A 25,793-nucleotide genomic window follows, 5' to 3' on the forward strand; every position below is an offset into this window, starting at 1 on the left:
TGGTCGTGACGGCGACATATTTGGCATTGGATACGGCCACCAGATTGGGTTGGAGAAGGAGGAGCACCAAGAACGCCATCATGGGGTTGTCGAGGTGGAGGAGCATGGTGTTCTTGGCCTTGAGGACGAGGAGGAAACTGGCCACAGCCGCCATTAAAGTGACCACGGCCTCCTCGAGGAGCACCGCGACCACGGGAATGTCCTGAACGACCTCTTCCAGCAGCAAGGGTAGTGGGCCCATTTTCAAATACAGTATGAAGCTTTTGACGTCTCTCTGCACCAAGAAGAAGAGCCTCCAAGGCACTGTAAGTGATGGCCTCATCCCTTGCTTGTGCAGAAGCAACAGTACTCTCATAAGCAGGCCCAACATTATTTAAAATAATGGCAACAAGATCAGAGTCAGTCACAGGAGAACCAGAGAGGGAGAGAGTGTCAGCAAGATAATTAATGCGATCAAGAAACTCAGCAATAGAGGAATCACCACGATGGGTATTCATAAGCTCACTACGTAATTGGAGGAGGCGGCCAGTAGATTGAGAAGCATACTTGTCACGTAAACAAGTCCATGCAGAAAGAGAACTTGTCTTACCAATAAGAGAGGCAAGAACTGTGGGATAAACCGAACTGTTGATCCAAGAGAAGACCATAGCATCTTGCTGAATCCATACATCAAAGTCAGGATTGACTTTATCAGCGAGTTGGCCGGCATCATCCTTTAAGAAGGCAGGAGGACATGGGTTGGTTCCATCGACAAAAGACACCAGATTCCTGCTGCGAAGCAAGGGCAACATCTGGGCATGCCATATGGGATAGTTGGTACGATCCAACTTTATAGTCAGAAAGTTGGAAGCATTTGGAAGAGATGGAATAGCAATGGGATTTGAGGGACTTGAACTGGACGCCATGAGAGAGAAAAAAAATAAAGCTTTTGGTCGTTAGACTGTCAGCTCTGAGATACCATAAAGGAAATCTGAAGGCAAAGGTATAGCAGGTTGATGAATTGTATAAGCTCAACTCAATGTCGAGTGAGTATTCATTCACTTCTTTATATAGAGTTACAAATGATAAGGTTGTTACACTTGATAAACATTTGAATCAGAAAGATAAATACAAACAGTTTGAATCATATACAAACATATTTGAGAGAGTTGTGCGGATAATGGACTGTGTTGTTATGATCCTTTCTGTTGCAGATTGCAGCGGGAAGGTTGTGATTAAATTGGTGGTGCTGACGTGGACCTTTCTTTAGGGTTTGGAGATTTATCCGAACTAGGTTTATCAGAGAAGGCATAAAGAATTTTCTCCTTGACATGTTTTCTTCACTGTGTTCTCTTCCGTGAGCTCGACTGTGATAGCTAATTTCAAATTTCTAAGTGAGCCACCATCCAGTTATTATTGATCGAGCCGTTATTCGGGTTTTGCTTCCCCGCACATCATCAAAACCCAGTTGAGAATTACTCCCTGCTAGGAGATAAATTGGGGTTTGTCTTCTTGCTTCTGCTCATTTTCCATAAATACATTAACTCTATGTTGCAAACAAGGATTGCCGCATGACTTTAAGCTTATTGCATTTTGACTATATATATTGTCTTAAGACTGCATGATTGAAAAAATCTGGTTGAAGGAACCTTTTACAATGGGCCTTTTGTATTTTAATTTCAAGTAATACCATATAATTTGGGTGAGCCATTGTGATCCTGAGGAGCTTGAGCTACATACATATATATATCCTGTTTACAAGTAAGTTTTCTGGGCCTTCAATTCCTAATGCCTAGAATGAGATTTTAAGGATTTTCTTCAATTACATTTAATTTCGTTTATTCCATTTCGCTGCATAATTTTGAGTAATTGATTACAAGAATAATGGTATGGCCATTTTGGCATATTAGTTGAATGGTTGAACTAATTTGAATATAAATGCTTCCTATGTTTTTCACATTGATTTTGCAAACTAACTTTCCCATACATGTTAATTAAGTTGATGTTCACGCTTCCCTTTATCGTTATGCTTAGAAACACCCCTCTTCAGAAATTAGAAATCAGAATTTGTTTGATTTCAATTCAAGTTTGTAACGTTTGTCCTTTTTGACCTTCATCTTCAAACATAAAATTGCATTAGCTGAGACTCTGTATTTGATAAATTTCTCAAATACACACAATTGAGATTTTGGAGAATTTCTTCAACGACGTCATTTGCAAGTAAAGTAACTCTTTTGAATTCTCTTGTTTGCTATAAGTACATGTTTGGTATGACTGATTACCTATGACAAATTATGAATACTTATGACATGTTATGATTCACGTCAACTGGGACACTAATACTATGTTGATTATCGTATAACGTCTTGCTTGTGGTTTAGTGGATTCAACTTAAGTTTAATGAATTTTGCTATATTTGAGTGAGAAATCAATAAAAGTATTTATAAGTCAGAAATAGGACATGTTGAAAAGGCAAGAAACTCACATGAAAAGGAAAACCATTCATGTCACTAACCTGGGCTTGATAAACATCCTATTTTTTTTAGAGACTTTCGTAACTCCAAACCTTATGTAATTGTTTTCTTGTAGTTCAAAATAGATTGTATATACTGCAATTTTTCACGTTTTTGGGACATCGAATAAATTTATAGCAAAGTGCTAAAGGTGATACCACGCTGCTGGAATTCTGTAGACTTCAGCAGCAAAGTCTGTTTGTGATATTATTTTGATGTACTTCTACAACTCCTAAATTCATAAAATTTTATTATGATATATATTAAGATGTTTATTTTAAATCTGGAAATTTTCACTAGCAGTGGTCTGAAAATGATTTATTGGTGAAGTTTTAATCTCAGGAATGTACTGCAGAATTTATGCATCTTCTGCAGTACATTCCATTTCGATTTTATTTTTAGCCCACTTTTAGAATCGAAAAAATTATGGAATTTTGGGTGACAGTAAATTTATATGTCTACTTCATTTCTGGAAATTTTCATACACATGGAGAAAATTTGAATTTTTTGGTGAATTATTTAGTCTCCGGTATGTACTGCAGAGTTTTTGCCGTTTCTGCAGCACATCCTATTTCGTATTTTCTTTTAGTACACTTGTAAAGTGTCAAAAATTACGAAATATTGGGAATTAACAGATTTGTATGTTTAATTATTGTCTGAAAATTTTCATGCATATCGGATGAACAATGAATATTTGGTGAATTTTAATCTTAGGTATGTACTGCAGATTTTCTGTAGTTTCTGCAGCACCTCTCTTTTCGAATTCATTTTTGGCTCGCTTATAAAATTTTAAAAAATCATGAAATTTTTCAAAACAGCAGTCATATATGTCTAGTTCATACCTAAAAATTTTCATGACAATCTAAAGAGAATTGAGTTTTTAGTGAATTTGCAAACTAAAGTGGTATTGCTGAATTTTTTGTACTTCAAAAACTAGTTATGTTATGCAATATTGTTTTCACTAATTTGTGCATATCCAATAGTACCAATTGTTTGACATGTTTATTTGCTCTAATATGTCCTGGTTTTCAATGCAAAATCTCAATTCTAATGACTTTTATTAGTCAACACTGATTAAATTTTGGTTGAAAAGTGTATTGGTTTATTTTGCTCAAACCAATGTTTTGTTTGGTCATCAATTTTGATTATAATGATTAATGTCTTTTGAGACAAAAATTGGAAAGTGGCATCAATTTACTAATTGATCATTTTGGTCCCTATCGAATAGCTGAATAACCATGTTTCCTTTTTCGAGAACTCTATTGTTCAATAACGACATACTTTTTTGTCTAATTTAATCTTTTGAGAATCATTGAATATCCAACAAAACAGTTATTTAATACTGTTCTAAAGGATTATTTTGACAAATCAGAATTCTAATTTATATGGTGAATACTTTTGTCCCAAAGGGAATTTCAGGAAATCATTTACCAACTATAAATTATTATAGCAACATAAAATGTATTTTGTGTATTTTATGTTTTGGCTAGCTATGCAGGTATTTTCTTTGCATGATTAGTTTATGCCCAAATGTGTAACAATCATGCAATTTGCGTTTGGTTTGATCCTCCACAACTTGACTACTTCCATGATGAATCTTGTAGAATCAAGAATGAGTAGGTAAATTTACCAATCTTTTGTCTTAATTTTCTCTGAGTTCTAAATTGGATTAAAATTATTGTTGAAAAATTGATGTTATTGAGATATCTAAGTGTTTATTTTAATCAATTTGTTTTAGAATTAAAACATAAATTTTGAGTTTGGATTCTCTTATTAGGTTTCATTTTAATTTATCACCTAATTTTTAACACATATGTGAGTCTTCTCTGTTACACTAAAATAAAATAAAATTTGTAGTAATTGCATAAGTTTTTATGGAACTTTTAATTTGAGCCTATTAAAAAAAATATATATATATATATATATATATATGTATGTATTTGATCTTTATTGATTCAACTAGCCTATATTTTGTTATATGAAAACCACTTTCTCTAGTGTTTAATCTTGCAATTTTGAGTGTTTGCCCAAGTGGGAGAAATAATGTATTATGGGCTTCACACTCATCAACTTTGCATGTTTTTAATGGTCATAGTTTTGGTAGATAAAATGTACATTATCAGACTTGTTTATATTTTATATATGCAACTAATCTTGCAAGAAATTCAAGAAGGGTTAATGAGTATATTCTGCTCAAAAGTGTTTTGCTTATTAATTCTTGTTTGTTGTTCAAGAAATTGGACTTGTGATTTATTTGTTATCAAGAAATAATTAATCTGCTCAAAAGTGTTTTCTTATTCAGTACAACTATAAATCAATGTATAGTGAAACATGGAATTGACAAGATTGTATATACTTCATCTGCTCAAAAGTGTTGAAGCTATATAAGTTTACCCTTGTATTTTATGTTTTAGCTATGCAAACCTAATATAATTAGTTTATGTCCGAAGATGATTCTGGAATTATATGTTTTTGATGCGATAAGAAAACATTTAGTTAAAATTTTCTATTTCTGTCCAATGTTAGATGAACAAAATTGATCAAATAATTTTGTATAGTTTTTCAGTCACAAGAGTCTCTTCCCTACAGATATCTAGAATAAAGATGTTCAGCTCACAAATTTTATGTTCTATATTCCATGTTAATGTTTTGCTAGTGGGAGTACTTGAAAGGTATCTGTTTCATTTTGTAGGCATTTATAAAGTTTTTTTACTCTCTTAATCAGTGGGAGTAATAATTGTTTATCTCTGCTAATCAGTGGGAATAAGAGATTACCTTTTGTATTAAAAACTTGAAGTGTTAGTGGTTGATACTTTAAGAGTAAATTTTGTTTAAATTTTGTTCATAAGTTTTAATAAGAGGTCCTGATTTTGTAAACAATATGTCGTATTTTACTTGTTCTCTTATCATATTCTAAATTAACAGAAAAGTTGGATTTTGTTACCAACGATGTTGAGTTCTTTTGTGAACTACTTGTGTACTGAAATATATTTTTCATATTTTCAGTTCGACTGTTGTGAGCTAATGTTTTGACTATTAGCTCTTGACATCATGACTTTGTTAGCAACACAGTGCTTTAAGTTGAATGTGTATGTGATCTTGGAGTGCAAGGAACATACCAAGTTGTTCTTTGTTTTCTTTGGTTTTGCATTCTATTCAAAGTGACAGGTTGCTAGGAAAGGTTATTGCATACTTATGAAGACTCAGTGATCACCATGATTTCTTATTTTGTTAGGATGAATCATTGACATTCAAGTGGGAGAATGTAAGATCATGAATGACAATGAATGTTGTATTGTATCATTTTGTTGTAAGCCACTTGTCTACCAAGTTGTTAGCAACCAAAGTGATCCGATAGTCCTAACATAATAAGGAATATGGAGTCTTATCCCTTGCAATTAACCTAAAGGAAATCTGATAGATTTTATTACGAAGATGTAGAATCATGGTGGGACTTAAACACTAGAGAGATAGGGTCAATCTTCACAGCCAATGATAGGTCAGGTGTGTTAAAAACCCTAACGATATAAATATCACAGTTAAGTCCCTGCTTCCATACGATTGTACTCTCAATCACGCCAAACCCTATTCATGGTAGAGAGACATTTTGAAGTACTGGAAGTAGAAGACAAACTGTGAGCTCAAGCCACCATGTCTCCAATCGGTGCAGGTTAGTATCATTCAACAAGAACATAATCTTTAGACACAGATGAAGCATTATGACCTCGAAAAAATGACGCAAATGACGCCTGGTGCAAAAGATGAGAAGCAACCGGACTCATCCTTTCTCCGTGAGACGGTGAGAGCATCTGCTTCACTTCTCCGGAGGATATGACTGAATCCGTGCGTTTTGTGGTCAAATCTGGACATAGCTCTCTCCACACACAATAAAGCAGCATCTAGAACTGATTAGTAATTATATTACAAGAAAATAGCATGCTTGAGAAATGACATCGTATTTTTACACATAAATAAATTCGATGATCGATGATTTCCATCTACACCGTTTACACAAAGCATACGGCAAGAATCAAACCGCAAGAAACAATGATAGATTGTCAAGGAATGCCAAGTTTCTGTACAAACACGAACACAACATATGTAGGAACTGCATATTGGTACACTTAAACACAGAAATCAGAACAAATGGCAGGACCCTTTGCTACCAATCTTCCTTCACAATTTTTTACTTCTCAAGTACGAGCTTCCCTTCTTTATACTTATGCGATGCCTCATAAACTCGTTCGTACTTCCAGCCCAACACCTCATGGCAATCACCACAGTGGATATCAGCAACGTTATGCAGACCAGTTAACATGTATCTGTCTTTTTTGCCCCATCAACAACATTCCTTGCGTGGGAGAACATAAATGCTTGGCCATATTTTCCCTATAAACAAATTGTTGGAAAACAACGTTGGACCAAAAATAATATGCCCACATCCTGTAATAACACCCGAATATGAAATGAAACAAAGCATTCAGATTTTTTAAGCAGATGCAATACATTCATCTTACAAGATCTGGCACAAAGAGCAAAGAAAGTGTCCTATTCACGTAAAGATGGAAAGCTATCTTCTTATGTTCATTCGGTTCATTTATTGATTACAGCCAAGAACCCTCATGATGAGCGATAAAGAAATACAAAGAACAAAAAGCATAAGAACCTACAGAGACAGTTGACACACCAATTTCAATTATTCTATGAACTGTACCCTCTTTGTGCAAGGGATAGTGATTTTCACACTCGTTTTCTCCTCCTACACTCTTCTCCCGAATCCTATTATTGATTCTCCCTTACTTATTGAATCCAAGAGCTAGAGGAAAATAAAAGAGGAGGGCGTGCAGAGGGAGAAGAGGGACTGCGGTAATGTGCAGCGTGAAGTTGTAATGTGCAGCATGTTCATAGAGTGCGTAATTTTGTAGCATGTTAATAGAGAGCGTAATTTTGCAGTTGATAAGTTAACCAAATTGGGTTTAAATAGTGAGATGGAGTTTTAAGAGCCTGCGGAGCCTCCTCCCTGTGTAGTTCAAACTTTTCGGATGACTGCTCTGAAGTTACTGTAGCTAGATTAGTTATTTCTTAATGTTTCTTTTTCTTCTTCCACGTTACCAAAAAAAATTAACAAACCCAGCTTAAAAAATTGATTAAATAAGTGATTAGGAAGGGGGAGTTGGAGTCTTTGAAGTGAAATTCATAGGATAAATAAAATAAGATAAAAACCCATTAATTAATTGGGTATTAATATGGGAAGGGATAAGGATCTGACCTGTTTAACCAGTCACTAAATGTGATTAAAAAATGGTGAGAGAGTCGGGAAATTGCTTTGTTCTTTACTTGTAGAATTGACTCAATTGATTACTAGCTGTTAAGCACTACAAGCAAAGTCGGGAAATTGAAAGAGAAACTGCATTAAATTCACAAGGAAAAGAAACGCACCAACCTTTTAACGGAGGATGACTGAGAGACTTGAGGGCTGAGGTTCATGGTTGCGTGCAAGCTCTACGAGAGAGAGGGAAGGAGAGAGAGAAAAAAAGAATTTTGAGAACTTCTGGAAAACTTTTGGTACTGTTTACTTTAACAAAAAATCACATTTTTACATTAAAAAGTTAATTCTGATACTATTCACTTTATCCTCTATTTTGTTATTATTATTAAAATTCAAAGTTTTCAAGCTTTTTTCATTAGTTTTCTTAATAATTTTCTGCAATAATTCAAGTAAGATGGACTTGGTTGAGTCACAAAGAGCAGAGTTATGGGCGCTCTGATAGAGAGGCTTAACATGTGAAAGTTTACCCACGTTGTAGGAATTTGCGTTTTCAAGCATTCAATAACATGTAGCGTACTCTCCTCGTATTTCAGACACAATGAAAAATTTCTTCCAGTACTTTGCTAGTGTAAACAAAGTAGCCCCTAGTTTACTCCCAAGTGTCAAGCGCTATACCAATAACATATAGTGTATTGTCCCATGTTTCAGACACAGTGAAAAATTTGTTCAGTGCTTGGCTAGTGTAAACAAAGTAGCCCCTAGTTTATTCCAAGTGTCAAGTGCCATACCAAGGGAGCCCCTAGTTTATTCCAAGCGTCAACTGCTATATTAGGGGAGGGAGGACTAATATAAAACATAGACGTAGTAGGATGTCTCAAATTACAAAAATTATAGTTATTTGTTTTTGATCGAGGACTTAATGGAAAAAACAATGGAGGAGTTTTTGATATTCAGAACAATATAATCTTGACATTCATGTTTATGTAATTTTATTTCTGTGTCAATAATTTCAAGCAGTGTTTTAACTAGTCAACAGTATTAACAAGGTACATTTTGCTGGAAATGTTTAAAATATATGGAGAACATGTCATCATTGGTACATTTGATGGTAACAACGCATTATTAACGACAAATTGATATAAAGAACGATTGTTGTTTCATAGTCGGACTAATTTAAAGATGTTTCTTTGACCATTATATCTACAGATGAAGTCCCGGGAAGCAAAACACCGATAAGGAAAGTATGAAAGCAAAGAACTTTACCGCAAGAAACAATGATAGATTGTCAAGGAATGCCGAGTTTCTGTACAAAGAAGAACACTGCATATATAGGAACCTGCATATTGGTACACTTAACACAGAAATCGGAACAAATGGCAGGAACCTTTGCTACCAATCTTCCTTCACAATTTTGGACTTCTCAAATATGAACTTCCCTTCTTTGTACTTTTGCAATGCCTCATAAGCTCGTACGTACTTCCAACCCAACACCTCACGGCAATCACCACAGTGGATATCAGCAACAGTATGCAGACCGGTTAAGAGACGTCTGTCTTCTTTTGCCCCAACAACAACATTCATTGCGTGGGAGAACAGAAATGCTCGGCCATGTTTTCCCTATAAACAAATTGTTGGAAAACAACGTTTATCACACCCGAATATGAAATGAAACAAAGCATTCAGATTTTTTAAGCAGATGCAATACATTCATCTTACAAGATCTGGCACAAAGAGCAAACCAAGTGTCCTATTCATGTAAATATGGAAAGTTATCTTCTTATGCTCATTCGGTTCATATATTGATTGCAGCCAAGAACCCTCATGATTCACGATAAAGAAATACGAAGAACAAAAAGCACAAGAACCTACAGAGGCAGTTGACATACCAATCTCAATTATTCTATGAAATGTACCCTCTTTGTGCAAAGGTTAGTGATTTTCACACTCGTTTTCTCCTCCTACACTCTTCTCCCGGATCCTATTATTGATTCTCCCTTACTTATTCAATCCAACAGGTAGAAGAAAAAAAAAAGAAAAAAAAAGAGGAGGGTGTGCAGACAGAGAAGAGGGACTGCGGTAATGTGCAGCATGAAGTGAAACATGAAGTTGTAATGTACATCATGTTAATATAGAGCATAATTTTGCAGCTGACGAGTTAGCCAAATTGGGTTTAAATAGTGAGATGGAGTTTCAAGAGCCTTTCCTTGTTTAGTTCAAACTTTTTCGGATGACTACTCTGGAGTTGCTACAGCTAGATTAGTTGTTTGTGTTTCTTTTTCTTCTTCCATGTTACCCAAAAAAAAAAAAAAAAGGAAAAAGTAAGAGTGATTACGGAATCACATGAAACCCTACGCAAATCAGTTTAAAGTTCGACAACAGTCAATGATCAGTTGGGATTGGGAAGAACTAGTAAAAACTCCAAAGAAGCAAAAATTCAAACCTCATTTTCTCAAAGAATAAAAAACAAAGAAAATTAAACAATTAGAATTGTGGAAACCTCACCTGAAAGGCCTTGGAAATTATATCATCATGAAGTGAGACATGATTTCTGCAATTACAACAGCTGTACAATCTAGGCCCTACCAAATCCGCCATTAACAAACAAATTCACAGCTCTAAACACCTCTCACTGCTCGGCAACCAGAAAAAAAAAAAAAGCAAAAGAGAGAAAATTTACACACAGGAGAGTAAAATTCTGTAAAAATTAAAATATGAAAATGAAAATGTGGATTAAGAGAAAGATTATAAATTTAATTACCTGCAACAAGATCAAAATTGACCTAGAAACCTGCAATCAAAGATACGATTACCAACCGAGTTAGCGTGCAAGATTCCAAAGGTAAAATATATAATTTTAAAAATTTGAAAAATTGAATTTTGAAAGAGACAGGATTTGCATTTAAGGGTAAGCTACAAGAACACTGAGAGGATAAAGATTAACAACCCCAGATTAAAAATTGATAAATTAGGTGATTAGGAAGGGGAAAGTTGGAGTCTTTGAAGTGAAATTCATGGGATATAATAAAATAAGAAAAAAAACCCATTAATTAATTGGGTATTAATATGGGAAAAGTCCGAAGGGATAAGGATCTGACCTGTTTAACCAGTCGCTAATTGTGATTAAAAATGATGAGATAGTTGGGAAATTGCTTTGTTCTTTACTGGTAGAATTTAATCAATTGATTACTAGCTGTTAAGCACTACAAGCAAAGTCGGGAAATTGAAAGAGAAATTGCATTAAATTCAAAAGAAAAAGAAAAGCAGTAACCTTTTAAGAGAGAGAGAGAGAGAGAGATAGAATCTTCTGCAAAATCTCCGTTTCAACATCTAACGTACTGTTCTGTATTTCAAACATAAAAATCTTTATCAGCGCTAGTGTAAACAAAGTAGCCACCTAGTTTATTCCCAACTGTAAACTGCTCTACCAGTGGAGCCCCTAGTTTATTCCAAGTGTCAACTGCTATACCGGGGGAGGGAGGACTAATATAAAACATAGTCGTCAAGATAACAATGTCTCAAATTACAAAAAATTTATGGTGCTTCAAAATTTTTACCGTTAAATTATAGTTATTTACTTTTGATCAAGGACTTATGGACAAAAAAATGAAGGAGTGTTTTTATGTTCAGAACAGTATTATCTTGACATTCTCATTTATGTAAATTTTATTTGCGTGTCCATAATTTCAACGGTGTTTTAACTAGTCAACAACATTAACAAGGTACATTTTGCTGGAAATGTTGAAACTATATGGATAACATGTCATTGGTACATTTCGATGGTCACAACACATTATTAACGACAAATTGATATACAGATTGTTTCATGGTCGGACTAATTTAAAGATGTTTCTTTGACCATTATATCGAGAGATGAAGTCCTGGGAAGCAAAACACCAGCAAGGAAAGTATGAAAGCAAAGAACTTCACCAATGGGGTTCATCAACCTTCAAGTCCATATATTACTAACATTAGTTTCTGCTGAACATATGCAGAGAATCAACAAGAAGAAGCACAAATTATCCCCAAACGATCGTAAACCTTCGAAAATCGAATTATTTTAGCGGAAGTTATAGAGTAAAAGGATCACGACACCGACTCTTGTCATGCGTCATGGGGGGATTTATTGGTACTGCTTAGAAATCTTTGCTCTCTCGATTATAAATTTCCCTTGCTTGTACATCTGAGTCTGCTCATAAGCTCGAATGTACTTCCAACCTAAGACCTGGCCGCAGTTGCTGCAATAGATGTCAGCAACTGAGAAAACACCAGTTATGAGCTTCCTGTCCTCCTTTTGTCCCACAATGACGTTCATTGCATGAGAGAACATGTATGCCGGCCCTGATTTTGCCTAAACAACGAAATCCGAACGATAAATTGTAAGTTCTTCCAGGTCATAGAAGTGTTTTATGCAGAAGCACTTCCAACTGCTTTTTCAAGAAGCACTAGAATTTTTAATAAATATTTTCATGTATTTCTATTAAAATCACTTCTAGCAAATAGTTCTCAACCTAAATTGGAGTGAAAATAATAGACTAAAATACATTAACCATGTTTCAGTTTTCACCAGAAATTTCTTGGAGATGAGGTCGTCACGAAGAGCAAGAGGATTATGGCAACTTCTGCAGCTGAAGAAGGGACCGCCGCCGGATTCCGCCATTAAACTGAAAGATTTCGACACCACGTTAAAAACAATCAGACCCGATTCAAAACACAGCCTATATATATATATATATATATATATATATACACACACGGAGGATAAAAGTGGAAGAAAAAGAATTGAAATCTTCATACGTGGAGGAGTATGAAGAGATTATGCTCCCAAAAATTGAAGAAGCATAAGGAGTGGGGGGGGGCAGATTTGTAGAGTTTGGAGAGTTGACCGGAAATAGTGTTTCAGCTGGAAAAAATGGATGAGGGTGATGAAAAGGATAAGGCTGGTTGATGAAAAGTACACAAAATAATAATATAATTTTGTGGAATAATGGAAATCAAATCATCTATATCGAGATCGAAAATAATACTCGACGACAAGTTGGTAAGAATTGTTAGAAGTGGTTGAAGTCATCTTTTCTTTGGTCAAAGGCACTCAACCAGTTTTTGGAATTCTAAGCGTTTGTTAGGAAGTGTTATTAAGATAACTGAAAACGTTTTTTTGCAAATAGTTATAATCTCAACCAACGTAATGCAAAATTTGATACTTGTTCATAATCTCAACCGGTGTTTAAACTAGTCAACAATATTAATAAGTTATGTTTAATTTTGCTAGAAGTATTGAAAATATACAGATGACACGTTTTTAAGTTTTGATTGGAACAACGATATCGATAGGTGAAACAAAACATCAATAAGAAAAGTAGAAAAGCAAAGAACTTTACCAATGAGTTTTGAGTTTTGTCAACACGTAAAGTGTTGTATCAATTGACTAAAAGTTTGATGCCATTGATAATTGTGTATCAATGTACTATTAACTTCAAAATGTATCAATATTTTGTTGATAGCGTATCGGTATTCTGTCAATACAATTGATAGTGTATTGGGGGTTTGCTTTTCTTCTCTCCCACTAAGAGATTTTCTCATTGTGTGTGTGAGTTTGCCCCTTCTTTTTTTTTTCCAGATTTCAGTTTTGCTACCTACCCTAGCTCCGGCTGGGGTAGGTGGTAGCCTTTTCCTTCATTTTGTTCTCCCCTTCCTTTCCTTCTCCTCTGTTCTACCTACATATTCACACTCGTCTTCCATCATCAATCTATGTTTTCTTCCGATTCTTCCTTTATGACTTCACTCCATCCTTCATCAATTTCTTCCCAAATTTGGTTTGCAATAACTTTTGACCACATTTTGTTATGGTTCATCGGGAAGGTGTGTAGAGTTTTCGGTGTTTGCATCGGCTCGAGTGTTCGCACCACCTTCTTTCCTAGGTCTGCCTTTGGTGGCAGTGTTGCTTGTGGGAATCCCACTAGGTTCTTTGATTTCTTCTCTTCGTGGCTGCAATCGGAAAAGGACTAGTTGCTGGATGATGAAGTCTTATTTCCTACCTTTTTTGAGGCATTGTTTGGTTTGAATTCTGGCGTTCGTCAGGGTAGATGGGTCAAGCTGATCAAGAGGAGATGCAGCGGCGTTAGTAGAAGAAGGACTAGGGTTTCTTTCGGTTTGTGTGTGTATTTGGGCCTAATCACTTGGTTGGGCGTTTGTTGTTTGGTTTGGAAAGTCCCATTTTGCTTTGGGTACATGTATTAGACCTTTGTTGTAAATTTGTTCAGTTAGTAATAAAAGTTTGGAAACTTTAACGAAAAATCACATTTTTACACTAAAAAGTCAATCATGATAATATTCAATTTACCCTTTATTTTGTCCTTATTGTTAAAACTCAAAGTTTTCAAATTATTTTTATTAGTTTTCCTTAAAAGTTTCACCATGTTCTGCCATGTGTTTTACCCAACAAAAAAAAATATATATATATATAGAAGTCCATCTTATTTTTCAATACAATGTGTGCAATCTACACATTACTGCCCACACGTTTACAAATTGATGGCTCTACCATTTTGAGCCATATCCCTTTCACTCTAATTAATTTAAAGAGGAAGTACTAGTTCATTAACTTTAATTTTATTGGAGTAATGATCTTTTAATTAAAAATTTGTGATCATTGGTCTCTTAACTCGTCAAAACGTGTAGTTATGGTCATTTTCGTTAACTCTGTCAAAACTTCCGTCAAAATAAGTTACTTGCATGATACGTGAGACTGAATAAAGGGATAAATAAGTAAAACGAAATTATTTCATGGTGGAACGCGTGGCTTTGCATCAAAATGCAGCTTTGTGCGTCTGATGGTATATTTCCAGTCTGTTTAATAGCCTCCGGCCCTCTTTGTTGCATTTGATCCCATTCCCTCGTGAAATAATATTTTGTTTTCTTTATTTGCCTCCACATTCAACTTTCACGTGTCATACACGTGATTTATTTTGACGTAACGGTACGTTTTAATGAGTTACAAAATTAATAATTATAAATATTTAATTAAGAGACTATTACTCCGATCAAATTAAAACCGACGAACTATTACTAAGATTTCCTCTGAATTTAAGTGACAAAGAATGCAATTTGACAATACAATTGGTTGTAACAATTTTTAGGAATTAAAAAAAAACCAAAAAGACAAGTAAAGGGAAATCGAGGAGTAGAAGTAACTCCAAGAGGTTTGCCCGCTCTGTGCTCTCCTCTCCTACTCTTCCTGTCTCTCATCCTCTACTGGAAAAACCAGAATCTTTCAACTTCCTTTCTCTCCACTCTCCATATCTCTCGCTGTGGAGCCCACAAACCAAGCAGGTAGTGACGGTCGGCAAGCCTCAAACATGGCGGACGCGTACTGGAGGTACAGCGACGGTCGACAACCGCCGCCCTCGGCGATGAATTCAGTCGTTGGAAAGCGTCCTCGCTCCGATTACGGTATGTTAAATTCCTCAAATTTCCCCTTTTTTGGGTTTCCTCTCTCCTTTTTGCGTGCGTTTGGGGTTTATTAAATTAGGGTTCTTGGGGATTTTAGTCTCTTCGTGGTTGCCCTGAGAGCAGAATTGTGAACAAAAAATGGAGATTTCAGCTGACATTTAAGTAGTCGAACTAGGTTTTCAATGGGGAATTGAAATTTGGGATCTTTTGATCTATGTTGTATGTGGTTTAATCACTATTTGATGTTTATGTGGATAAGCTTATTAAGCCATCAATTTCGGCTTTCAGATGGGGCTTCCATGGTTATTTTTGAGATATAATTGCTTAGATTACATGATAAATTTGCATTCTTGTTAGTTTTCTGTGCTCTATTTATTTTATCTACACACATTTTAGTGTAAACATTGTTCAAAGCATGCATATGGGAGCTAAAATGAGTATTCCTAATCTCATTATGCACATTCGTGAACATGTTTCGGTCTGTTGTACTGCATCCATGAGGAGGGTAGTCTATATATTTTGGACACCCATTTGTTGGTAATATGACCAGTGTCATATTTGTGCAAGCTGCGTGCTGGCGGGTCCCGGCTCCCAGATCATCTTCGTTATTAGTTTATTTTAAGTGTCAAAATCCCTGGAGGCTGTTAATAATTTTTCATCTTTAATAAATGCCCGGTTTGATTCAAGGATCAGCCTCTTATCTCGAGTTCTGTAAGCCTTAATCGGTGTACAGATTGTATTATACATGAGTTTTTAATTGAAGTTATTTGAAGATATGCTACTATGTAGATCACTACAGTTACTATATAAACTACTAAGCTGCTAGCATTAAATGTGAAAGGAAAATTCAAGTCGTTGTGTTAGCATATGCAATATATTGAGACGTTTGGGTACCTCATGGGCATGTAACAACTTAATTACCTGATTATGACTGATGCAGTAGTTGGTGATTATAGCAATTTGATTTTGTTAGGTCATCAGCAGTTTAACTTAATATTCTCTTGTTTATAGCTTTATGCCACCTACTGCGTTTATAATTATATGCCTTCAAATATTGTTTATTTTCTCTTTTGGTATCCTGAAGTACATCCTTCATCTTTTAGATACCCAGGGTGGTCAAGACCTCCCTAACTATTATCCCCATGAAGATGATAGAGGTTCTATGCGAGGAATTAGAGATACCGACTCCATAAATGCGTCGTATGATCGCTACCTGCGCAATGCGGTACTTACTTTTCTTTTTCTAGAACTGTCACATTTTTCATCATACGTTTGAAGTTTCGGGGGCTAATGTTACAAGTTATGCTTCAGCAAATGTCATCATATAGTGGGGGACAATCTGCTAGAAACATGAGTGGAGGACCACCTGGTCGTGCTGTTGAGGATCCACGCATGATGGGAATTGGGGGTGTTGACCCTGGGGCACCTGCAAAAGATAGGGTCTTAGGAATGGGAAGTGGACGGCCTGATGCTCCCCTTCCTCCTGGTGCTACCAGTACGCTATTTGTGGAGGGATTGCCTCCCAACTGTACAAGACGTGAAGTAGCTCGTATCCTTAAAATTTTCTAGGGGTCGCAGTTTTATAACCCTTTGTGTCATTACTTGCACTTTACCTTTCTCGAGTTTACCTTCACTTAGTTTTGAAGATATCTTTCGCCCTTTCGTTGGCTACAAGGAAGTGAGACTTGTGAGCAAGGAATCCAGACATGTAAGTTTTTCTTTCCCAAGGGATAAGATTGAATGGTTATTGACTGTTGGATTCTCAAATAATTTATCTGTGCAGCCTGGAGGAGATCCACTGGTACTTTGTTTTGTTGATTTTGTGAGTCCGGCCCATGCAGCAACTGCTATGGATGCATTGCAAGGTAAGTTTACATTTTTGTTAAATTTGTTGAAATCATAGCACCATAGTTTCTTTGACATTTCTTATGCCATTGTTGGAGAAGTTACATAAAAAAATTTCTTCACTTCGTAAGAAGATGGACTGCAAAATGATTCATGAAAAAGGAAAGAAAAAAAAAAAGATTTGCATCAATAGTTTGGATTGTTGTTTCGTTTCCTTTCCAAAAAAAATAAAAAAAGTTTGGATTGTTGTTTGGCAGTTTTGTGTAATTAACAAAATGTAATTAACAAAAAGAAAATAAAGGAAAGGCCACTACGTTATCAAATTTTACAATGCAGATAAGATTGTGTTGCTTCAATTCATATGGAAATTTTGTACACAGTATTTGTGAATTTAAACCCCTTTTAACTTCCAAAGCTACCTGACATTTTCAACCACTTAAAAGATTGTCAAACCCCTAGTTTTGTGGCATTTATTTTCCGTTTAAAGTGAGATAACTTACTATTCAAGGCATGTGACTTCGTTTTTTAAGTAGGTGATTCATGGGGCCACTTTCTATTGGCTTTATGAGGTGAACATAGATTACCGCTGCCCATAGGTCTTGGTTTCACCCCTTACTTTAAACTAGAAGTTGATTGGTCAGCAAAGTCATCCAGTACCAGTATACCATAAACCAAACTTTGCAAAATTGTTCCAAACAATGGAAGGGATTGCCTTCATGGTTCATTTTTTATCCTCCAAGATTCTGCGAATGCCTTGAAACTCGTTGGTTTCCTTGGGACTTGATTTTTCCCTTAATTAGTCAAGTAGGACAGCGAGACTGGTGAGAGAAGCCATATAATTTCAGTTTGGCCGCACTTGTAATTCAGTCTAAGAATGCTGCTTGGGACAATGCTGCTCTCGGGATAGTTGTCTCATGTTTTAGCCTACACTTCGTCTTTTGTTCCTGGAAGATGAAATCTCATTATGAGGAGGTTTATCTAGTGAAACTGTATACTTTATGTCAAGAGAGGAAGTGCGTGAACTTCATTTTTGGAATGAGGGAGACCTGTTTTACCCTCTGTCAATCTAGGACATGTGTGGCGAACTCAGGTTTGCTACTTAGGTGTGTTGAAAAATGATAGGTATTAAATATTTAAGATAACGGTTTAACGTCTTTATATCATCTATCTGCTGATACCCTCATTCGGCGTTGAAAACGTACCCAGTTGTTACAGCGTAAATGGTCGAGCTCGATTTTGCAGGTTATAAATTCGATGAGCATGACCGTGACTCAGTCAATTTAAGGTTGCAATTCGCTCGCTATCCTGGTGCGAGGTCAGGTGGTGGGCACCGAGGGAAGCGTTGAATTATGCGGTTTTTCAGGTGATTAACACAGTTTTCGATCCGTACAACCGTTTATATTCATGGCCATTAGGTGCCGAGTTGAAACTAAAAAAAAATCACGCTAAACCGTCAAACGACTCTTCTCTGTAGGACTTGCTTGATTTGGGAGGTTGTGATAGTGAGGGGCGATACAACAAACTTGCAGTTTCGAGAATTAAAGGCGCATAGTTTTAGACTGCTTTTCTGTGTGTAGACAACAGCAGACTTTATTTCCTTTATTTTGATTCGAACTGTTCGGTCTGGTTACCAGTACGATTACATACAGACTATTTCGCCATATGCGATTGCTAGAAAATGTAAACTTATTTGAAGTTAAACATGTTGAAGTCTCCTTGCATTTGCATATGCATATGCTCTGTGATTAGGGTCTAGATTTGATATTATTCCTCGATGAAGTGTGGTAACTGTTGTAGGTTTCATTTTACTGTACTGAAAGTAACTGGCTTTCGTCGTAACTGTTGTAGGTCTCATTTTGTATTGAGAATAACTGGCCTTTTCTGTGTCATTGCTCATTTTCTCTCAAAGATGTCGTGAATTTTGTTCGTCGTAGATACTAGTATGTGAACTCTATGTAGCATTCTTGCGTTTGATTTTCGAGTCTTCTGACTGGGTTTGGGTTGAGTTGTAGATGCATCGAATCCTAACATGATTCGATTGTGATCCACTAGAGTCTACCGTAGAATCGAAGAATTAACATGGTTTCGGAAGATCTGTCTTAAGGGATGTCTTTGGATTTCACTGACTGTTGGGGAAACTGGCAGCTACTGTGTTCTGCACTTGTACTGAATTAGGAGCATGTTAGGGCTTGATTCTTTTACTAACTTCATACTCTCTTTTCACGGCGCGACGTACTAATCTAACGGAGATGTTCTACGGCAGGGGGGGGTCGAAGTTGGGTGCATGTCGGTAGCACGCATTCATTTTTAGACTAGTCGCACTATGCAGTTGGAAATTAATGGTTTCATGTGCTCTGAGAGGTCACATTTTCCTGCATTTGGTCATTCACGTAACCCATAAATGTCATTGCCCTGCCCCCGCAAAGGCCCTACCTTCTCGTCAGCTATGAATGTCGAAGACAAAGAAAAGAGCGACAACGGGGAACTTTTTCCACGGGTCGTTCAGCAAGCTTAACAGAACATTGAGAGGGACGGTTGCGGTGATGGTGATCTTTTTCCGCTGGAAGAGAAATGCGGCGACTGTTCAAGGGGGACCGTCGTGGTAATGGTGTCTTCATCAAGCTTGTCGGACATCGATACCTTGATATTTTTCCCCACACCAACGTTACAAGTGATGGATTTTGTCCCGGAATCTGTGGGGTTCGCACACCTACGATAGTCCCCGGTCACTCAATTTAAGTTGTTGGATCGGATTTAACGGTTAAACTTGTTAAGACAAACGTCTGTAGGTACTCAAGAAAAATTGCGTACATTAGTTGGGTCGCTGGCTTCTAGAAGTGGAACTGTGGAAGTGGCTCTTCGGTCAAACTTAATAGCCGGAAAGCGCCTTTTGAAGTTTGAATCAGTGGATGGTGGGGTGTAGTCTCACTGTCGAGCTCAAACTTCTTTGTTTGTTTCCAACTTTGGTTTTCCAAGGAACCAATAATTGTTAATTGAAATGGATGCAAGATGGTGACTTTTGAAGTTACGCAAGGCATTTGGATTGTCTCCTCTTCCATTTCTATACTCTTTCCAACTCCTCCTATTTGTTTGTGTGATTACGGTTAAGTCGCGTTAACATTTTATATTGATTTTTTTATAAAAATAATAAAATAAAAAGTAATAAGAATATAAAATGTTAACGTAGCTTAACCGTGTTCACACAAAACAAGAGGGGATGGGAAGAGTATGGAAATGGGAGGGCAGACAATCCACCTCAAAACACACTTACAAAATATTACTCGTTTGTTTGAACGTGTTTTAGTACAATAAATCGAAAATTCTTTGAATTTTAAAAGCGCTTTGTGATTTTTTTAGGAAGCATTAAAAATGTTTTTTAGGATTCATTTGCTTTTCTACCAAGGTTGGTCTCATAAATACATTTACGAAAAATGTTTTCAATCATTTAAATAAATAATAAAAAAATTCAAACGAGCTTTACGTGATTATGAAAAGGGAAAATTACTGTGTGGTTAATTTAAAAAATAAAATAAAAGTTTTATCTTCCAAGGCTTATATAGGGTTGATAAATTTTTTGGGGTGTGCTATCCACACATCTTATTTTACTTCTCACACATCCTTGATAATTTCTGTTCGTTAATCTTCTTCAATTCATCCGATCCGACGGTCGAAAATTAAAAACATGTGTGAGAAGTAAAATGGGATGTGTGGATATCACACCTCAATTTTTTTATCAATTGGTAACAAACATTTAAAAACATTGAACGAAGGACTAAAAAACAAACGCATAATCGCTTGTGATGATTTATGATTAGATTATTACTTCTTTTTTTATTAACGTCTTTATATTTTTATTCGTGACCTCTTGTTGTTTACGATTTAAAAAAAAAAACTAATGAAAAAAGCTTGAAAACTTTGAGTTTTAATGATAAGTACAAAATAAAGGGTAAAGTGAATAGTACCATGATTGACTTTTAGTGTAAAAATGTGGTTTTTCGTTAAAGTGAACAGTACCAGGTGTTTTTCGTTAAAGTTCCTTTTAAAAAATTGGTCTTGGATCTTGATTTCCAATATCCTACGAAAAGATGTGTGGGGTTGGTTAACTACTTGGCTTATTAGTTGACTTTGCTTTGCGCAGAAAGGTATGCCGTTTTATTGACCACGCCAGTTGTAGATAATCCAAATGGACAAATATAAAATTAAGAACCCATCAATTAATCTCATTCTATTAAAATTGAACTAAATTTAAATTAAAAAATAATAATCTACAGAAAACTATTGCTTGGGAGATCAAATGTAATTTAATCAAATTGCAATGTTTGTTTGTAGTTCAGTTGGTTGAAAATATTTTTCCTTACTGTTCGAAGCCGAAATTTGAATTGCCCATCTTCGTATAAGAAAAAACAGGAAGTGAATTAAAATAAATATCCTTGTCTCCATCTTACTATGTACTTGTACTTAGAGCCAACAGGATACCAAAGATCTGTAAATCGTGTCCGTTCATCGTACATTGTACATCGTGCGATCAGTTTTTGTCAAGTAGTGTTTGTGTTTAATTTTAAATAAAAATATTTAAAATAATTTATGACTGTACGATGTACGATGAACGGACAAGATTGACGGATTCCCGGGATCCTTACAAAGAGGATCCGGGTTCTACTTAGAACTAATGGGAGATTCGGTGCAAAATCGAGGGACAACAATATTCTAGAATTTATAAAACTGATCTTACTTAAGAAGTTAAAAGTTTGGTTGCTGTTGTCCCTATCTGTTACTATTAATACTGCTACTAAATCATTAAAATGTGTCTATACTTCTCAATCTCTTCTTTATCTTTTGCATTTAGAATTATTCAGAAAGTGATTTCTATTCCCAATTAAATTATCAAGCCATACCGAAAGTGATGTGATGGAAACCCATAAAATTAAATTTTCTGAAAACAAATATTTATTTTCTTTCTTGTATTTCTTGTACAGGATGTGATATTGTGTGAGCCAAATTTGTTAAAATAAACAGTTTTCTAAAAATCCTTTTAGTTTGGCGGACTTAGGACTCTCAGTCTCACATGCATCTCGAATCTCTCTCTCTCTTAAACTCCTATGCCTAGGAGAATTCCTCTTGTACCGTTGTATCTTATTCACCAGAATCTTTTTTTTATCGCTACATTTTGACCATTTGATTTTTTTATAAAAGATCTGACGGTCATAATGCACCGTGTATACAATATTCCGGGACTGCTGGAAGATCCCGGGGTATACAGAAAGGGTGCAACATACATTGTTGTAATTGAATATGAATACTTGAAAGACGTAGGATCTCCTCCGTTAGGATTCTAAGCATCCAAACCAACCCTAGCTACTCTCGTAGTCCTACTCCGCACTCTCTCTTCTTATATTATATATATATACACACACAGATATACACATACATAATATTCAATACTCCATATTCAACCTAGCCCTCTCTTTCTCTCTGCGTTGTGTGATTTTACACTCACTTCACGGAGCCGACTGTGCAACTATCTATATCTATAGATACACACATATATTGAATATATATTTCACACATTTGCTTGTTTTTCCACTAGGAACGGCAGCAAGCTGTGTTCATGGCTGAGATAGACGCTGCAAAAGTTGATGCCTCTGCGGCGGAGGAGGAGGAAGTTAACGACTGCTCCATCAAGCAGGTTGACTTGACGGTGCCGAAAACCGACGACCCCACCATTCCCGTGCTCACATTCAGAATGTGGGTTCTTGGTTTGTCTTCATGCATCTTGCTCTCCTTTGTCAACCAGTTCTTCTGGTACAGGAAAAACCCTTTGTCCATCAGTTCGATTTGTGCCCAGATTGCTGTCGTGCCCATTGGGCATCTCATGGCAAGGACGCTGCCTACGTCCCCTTTTTTCAAGGGGACGTGGTTCGAGTTCACCATGAATCCGGGGCCTTTTAATATCAAGGAACATGTTTTGATCACCATATTTGCAAACTCGGGCGCTGGAAGCGTTTACGCTACTCATATCTTGTCTGCTGTGAAGCTCTTGTATAAGAGGAAGCTCACTTTTATTCCTGCCCTGCTTGTTATGTTCACCACTCAGGTTTTCTTTTTTTCTCCTTCTTCTTTGGGTTTCGATTGCTTTTGTGTTTTCTTCTTCTTTGTGTTAATGGAATTGCATTTGGTTTTATAGCGGATTATGACTATTTCGTAGCAATATTTGCATATGCTTTTCGTTTCTCTGACAAATATGTTTATAATGTTCAGTATTGTTTTATCAAAATCTATCAAATCTGCTGAATTTTTGTAACAATAATAACACAATGAACTGTTTGTTTCATACCGAAATTACTAATCTGGTGTCTGACCCTGTAGTTTCTGTTGATCTTGTTTGAATTTAGGTGTTAGGGTTTGGCTGGGCTGGAATTTTCCGAAGAATTCTGGTTGATCCGGAGCAAATGTGGTGGCCTTCTAATCTGGTTCAGGTTTCACTCTTCAGGTAAACATATCTTTGGTTCAGTAATAATCACTCAGTCATTGATTTCGTATCCTGTTTAGCAAGTACTCATAGTAGTAAGTCTTTACTGCTGCAGAGCTCTGCATGAGAAGGACAAAAGGGCGAAAGGTGGAATGACTCGTTCCCAATTCTTCCTCATAGTGATGATCTGCAGTTTCTGTTACTATGTCTTTCCTGGCTATCTGATTTACATCATAACATCTTTCTCTTGGGTATGTTGGCTTGCTCCTAAGTCTATTCTTGTCCAACAACTGGGTTCTGGCTTGTCTGGCCTCGGTATTGGTTCTTTTGCGATTGACTGGGCGGCTATTTCATCATATCTTGGTACTCCGCTAGCTAGCCCATGGTTTGCCACTGCCAATATTGCCATTGGGTTTTTTCTTGTCATGTATGTGATGACACCCATCACGTACTTTTTTGATGTCTACAATGCCAAGAAGTTCCCAATATATTCTAGTGACCTTTTCACGTCTAATGGTACCACGTATGATGTTCTGAGCATCATTGATTCCAAGTTTGAACTTGACCGTCCTACGTATGCAAAGTCCGGACCTGTAAATTTGAGCACCTTCTTCGCTATGACTTATGGTCTCGGGTTTGCCACGCTTCCTGCTACGCTTGTGCATGTTCTGCTCTTTAATGCAAGGTAATTTACGTTTGAATCGTTGAACGTTTTCACAAAATGTAAGCATAAGTTAAACTAGAGATCTGCTGTTTGTGAATTGAAGCTGAATTTCATCATACCTTCATTGCAGGGACATTGGAAATGCATTTCGACGACAAAAGAAGTTGGATATCCATGCAAGGCTTATGAAAAAGTACAAATCAGTGCCAACATGGTGGTTTCTCGGCATCCTTGTGGTAAACATTGCTCTTATCCTCTTTGCTTGCCAGTATTACAACGAGTCTCTTCAACTGCCTTGGTGGGGTGTTCTGCTTGCTTGTGCCATTGCCATCTTGTACACAGTTCCAATTGGTATCATCACAGCCACAACAAACCAGGTAACGAAATTAGAACTTTTGTTTATAAGCTAATGCTGTTTGCTGCAAGTTTACAACCGCTTGTTCAAGTTCATGCTAGATAAAGGTTTCTGAAACATTTTTCCGTTCTTTTTTCGTGGTAACAGCAACCGGGTTTGAATATTATCACGGAATATGTGATCGGGTACTTGTACCCGGAGCACCCTGTAGCGAATATGTGCTTCAAAGTGTATGGCTACATCAGTATGGCTCAAGCTTTAACTTTCCTGGCTGATTTTAAGCTTGGTCACTACATGAAGATTCCACCAAGATCAATGTTCATAGCACAGGTCAGTTTCGTTTTTTCGGATTTATCAATTTGCATTACATTTTTGGTTTGAAATCTTCAGAAGCTAACCTCGTGGAATTACAGGTGGTAGGAACGATTGTAGCAGTGATTGTATACCTGGTAACAGCATGGTGGCTGATGGGTGACATTCCAAACCTTTGTGATACCTCCAAGCTGCCAAAGGATAGTCAGTGGACTTGTCCAATGGACCGCGTGTTCTTTGATGCATCAGTTATCTGGGGGCTTGTTGGCCCTCGAAGAATCTTTGGAAACCTCGGTGCATACATGAACGTCAATTGGTTCTTCTTTGGTGGGGCCATTGCCCCTGTGCTTGTCAAGCTTGCACACATGGCTTTCCCCCAACATAATTGGATTCGTCTCATCAACATGCCGGTCTTGCTGGGTGCCACATCCATGATGCCCCCGGCTAGTGCTGTAAACTTTACAAGTTGGATCATTGTTGCATTTCTTTTCGGGTATGTTGTCTACAGGTACAGGCCAGACGTGTGGTCGCGCTATAACTACGTCCTTTCTGGTGGTCTTGATGCCGGAACTGCCTTTGTTACCATATTGATGTTCATTACGCTGCAGAACCGGGGCATTGAACTTAAATGGTGGGGGAACAACGGCGAGGGCTGCCCGTTGGCTACTTGCCCTACTGCTAAAGGGATTGTAGTTGATGGCTGCCCAGTTCACTGACATTAAACTTCATATTTTCAGAAGTAGCATCTTTATGGCTTTTGATGACCTGTAAATATTTTATCAGGGATTCGTTTCTAGTTTTTTCGTTTTATTTCGATATGATATCAATGTTGAAGAACATTTCCATTCTGATTTCAATAGTTCAGATAACTATTTCTCTAGCGTTTGCAGATGATCTTTGTTTTGATTCCTTTTTTATTTCTAACATAAGAATTGAAA

At 36.6% G+C, this 25,793-nt stretch overlaps 4 protein-coding genes across 7 annotated transcripts; 2 read left to right on the forward strand and 2 right to left on the reverse strand.

Annotated features, from left to right (window-relative positions):
• Nucleotides 1-9,019: 9,019 nt before the first annotated feature.
• On the reverse strand, nucleotides 9,020-11,192 carry LOC103439920 (protein yippee-like At4g27745). 4 transcript variants are annotated; one of them, XM_070825029.1, is made up of 5 exons: nucleotides 11,030-11,089; nucleotides 10,857-10,922; nucleotides 10,520-10,549; nucleotides 10,264-10,390; nucleotides 9,020-9,378 (listed from the first exon to the last, which is right to left on the reverse strand). In XM_070825029.1, exons 4-5 carry the CDS (start codon nucleotides 10,354-10,356, stop codon nucleotides 9,151-9,153), a joined length of 321 nt encoding a protein of 106 aa, XP_070681130.1. In that variant the 5' UTR covers nucleotides 10,357-10,390; nucleotides 10,520-10,549; nucleotides 10,857-10,922; nucleotides 11,030-11,089; the 3' UTR covers nucleotides 9,020-9,150. The 4 variants fall into 4 exon arrangements, with proteins under 4 accessions (XP_070681130.1, XP_008376786.1, XP_008376785.1 ...); XM_008378564.4 differs by lacking the exon at nucleotides 10,857-10,922 and having other exon boundaries at nucleotides 11,030-11,192; XM_008378563.4 differs by lacking the exon at nucleotides 11,030-11,089 and having other exon boundaries at nucleotides 10,857-10,981.
• A 504-nt stretch (nucleotides 11,193-11,696) lies between these two features.
• On the reverse strand, nucleotides 11,697-12,727 carry LOC103439919 (protein yippee-like At4g27740). The gene is made up of 3 exons (XM_008378562.4): nucleotides 12,556-12,727; nucleotides 12,326-12,422; nucleotides 11,697-12,109 (listed from the first exon to the last, which is right to left on the reverse strand). The coding sequence occupies exons 2-3, from the start codon at nucleotides 12,416-12,418 to the stop codon at nucleotides 11,882-11,884; spliced, it is 321 nt and encodes a 106-aa protein (XP_008376784.1). The 5' UTR covers nucleotides 12,419-12,422; nucleotides 12,556-12,727; the 3' UTR covers nucleotides 11,697-11,881.
• A 2,072-nt stretch (nucleotides 12,728-14,799) lies between these two features.
• On the forward strand, nucleotides 14,800-18,944 carry LOC103439918 (RNA-binding protein 2-like). Its single transcript, XM_017333283.3, has 7 exons — nucleotides 14,800-15,210; nucleotides 16,314-16,435; nucleotides 16,522-16,759; nucleotides 16,857-16,918; nucleotides 16,994-17,075; nucleotides 18,298-18,418; nucleotides 18,530-18,944. The coding sequence occupies exons 1-6, from the start codon at nucleotides 15,117-15,119 to the stop codon at nucleotides 18,399-18,401; spliced, it is 702 nt and encodes a 233-aa protein (XP_017188772.2). The 5' UTR covers nucleotides 14,800-15,116; the 3' UTR covers nucleotides 18,402-18,418; nucleotides 18,530-18,944.
• A 2,921-nt stretch (nucleotides 18,945-21,865) lies between these two features.
• Nucleotides 21,866-25,735, forward strand: LOC103439917 (oligopeptide transporter 6). Its single transcript, XM_008378560.4, has 6 exons — nucleotides 21,866-23,149; nucleotides 23,448-23,545; nucleotides 23,640-24,209; nucleotides 24,319-24,565; nucleotides 24,691-24,873; nucleotides 24,957-25,735. Exons 1-6 carry the CDS (start codon nucleotides 22,664-22,666, stop codon nucleotides 25,569-25,571), a joined length of 2,199 nt encoding a protein of 732 aa, XP_008376782.3. The 5' UTR covers nucleotides 21,866-22,663; the 3' UTR covers nucleotides 25,572-25,735.
• The last annotated feature ends 58 nt before the right edge of the window (nucleotides 25,736-25,793 follow it).

Source organism: Malus domestica, chromosome 07 (genome assembly GCF_042453785.1).
Source record: "Malus domestica chromosome 07, GDT2T_hap1".
NCBI lineage: Eukaryota > Viridiplantae > Streptophyta > Magnoliopsida > Rosales > Rosaceae > Malus > Malus domestica.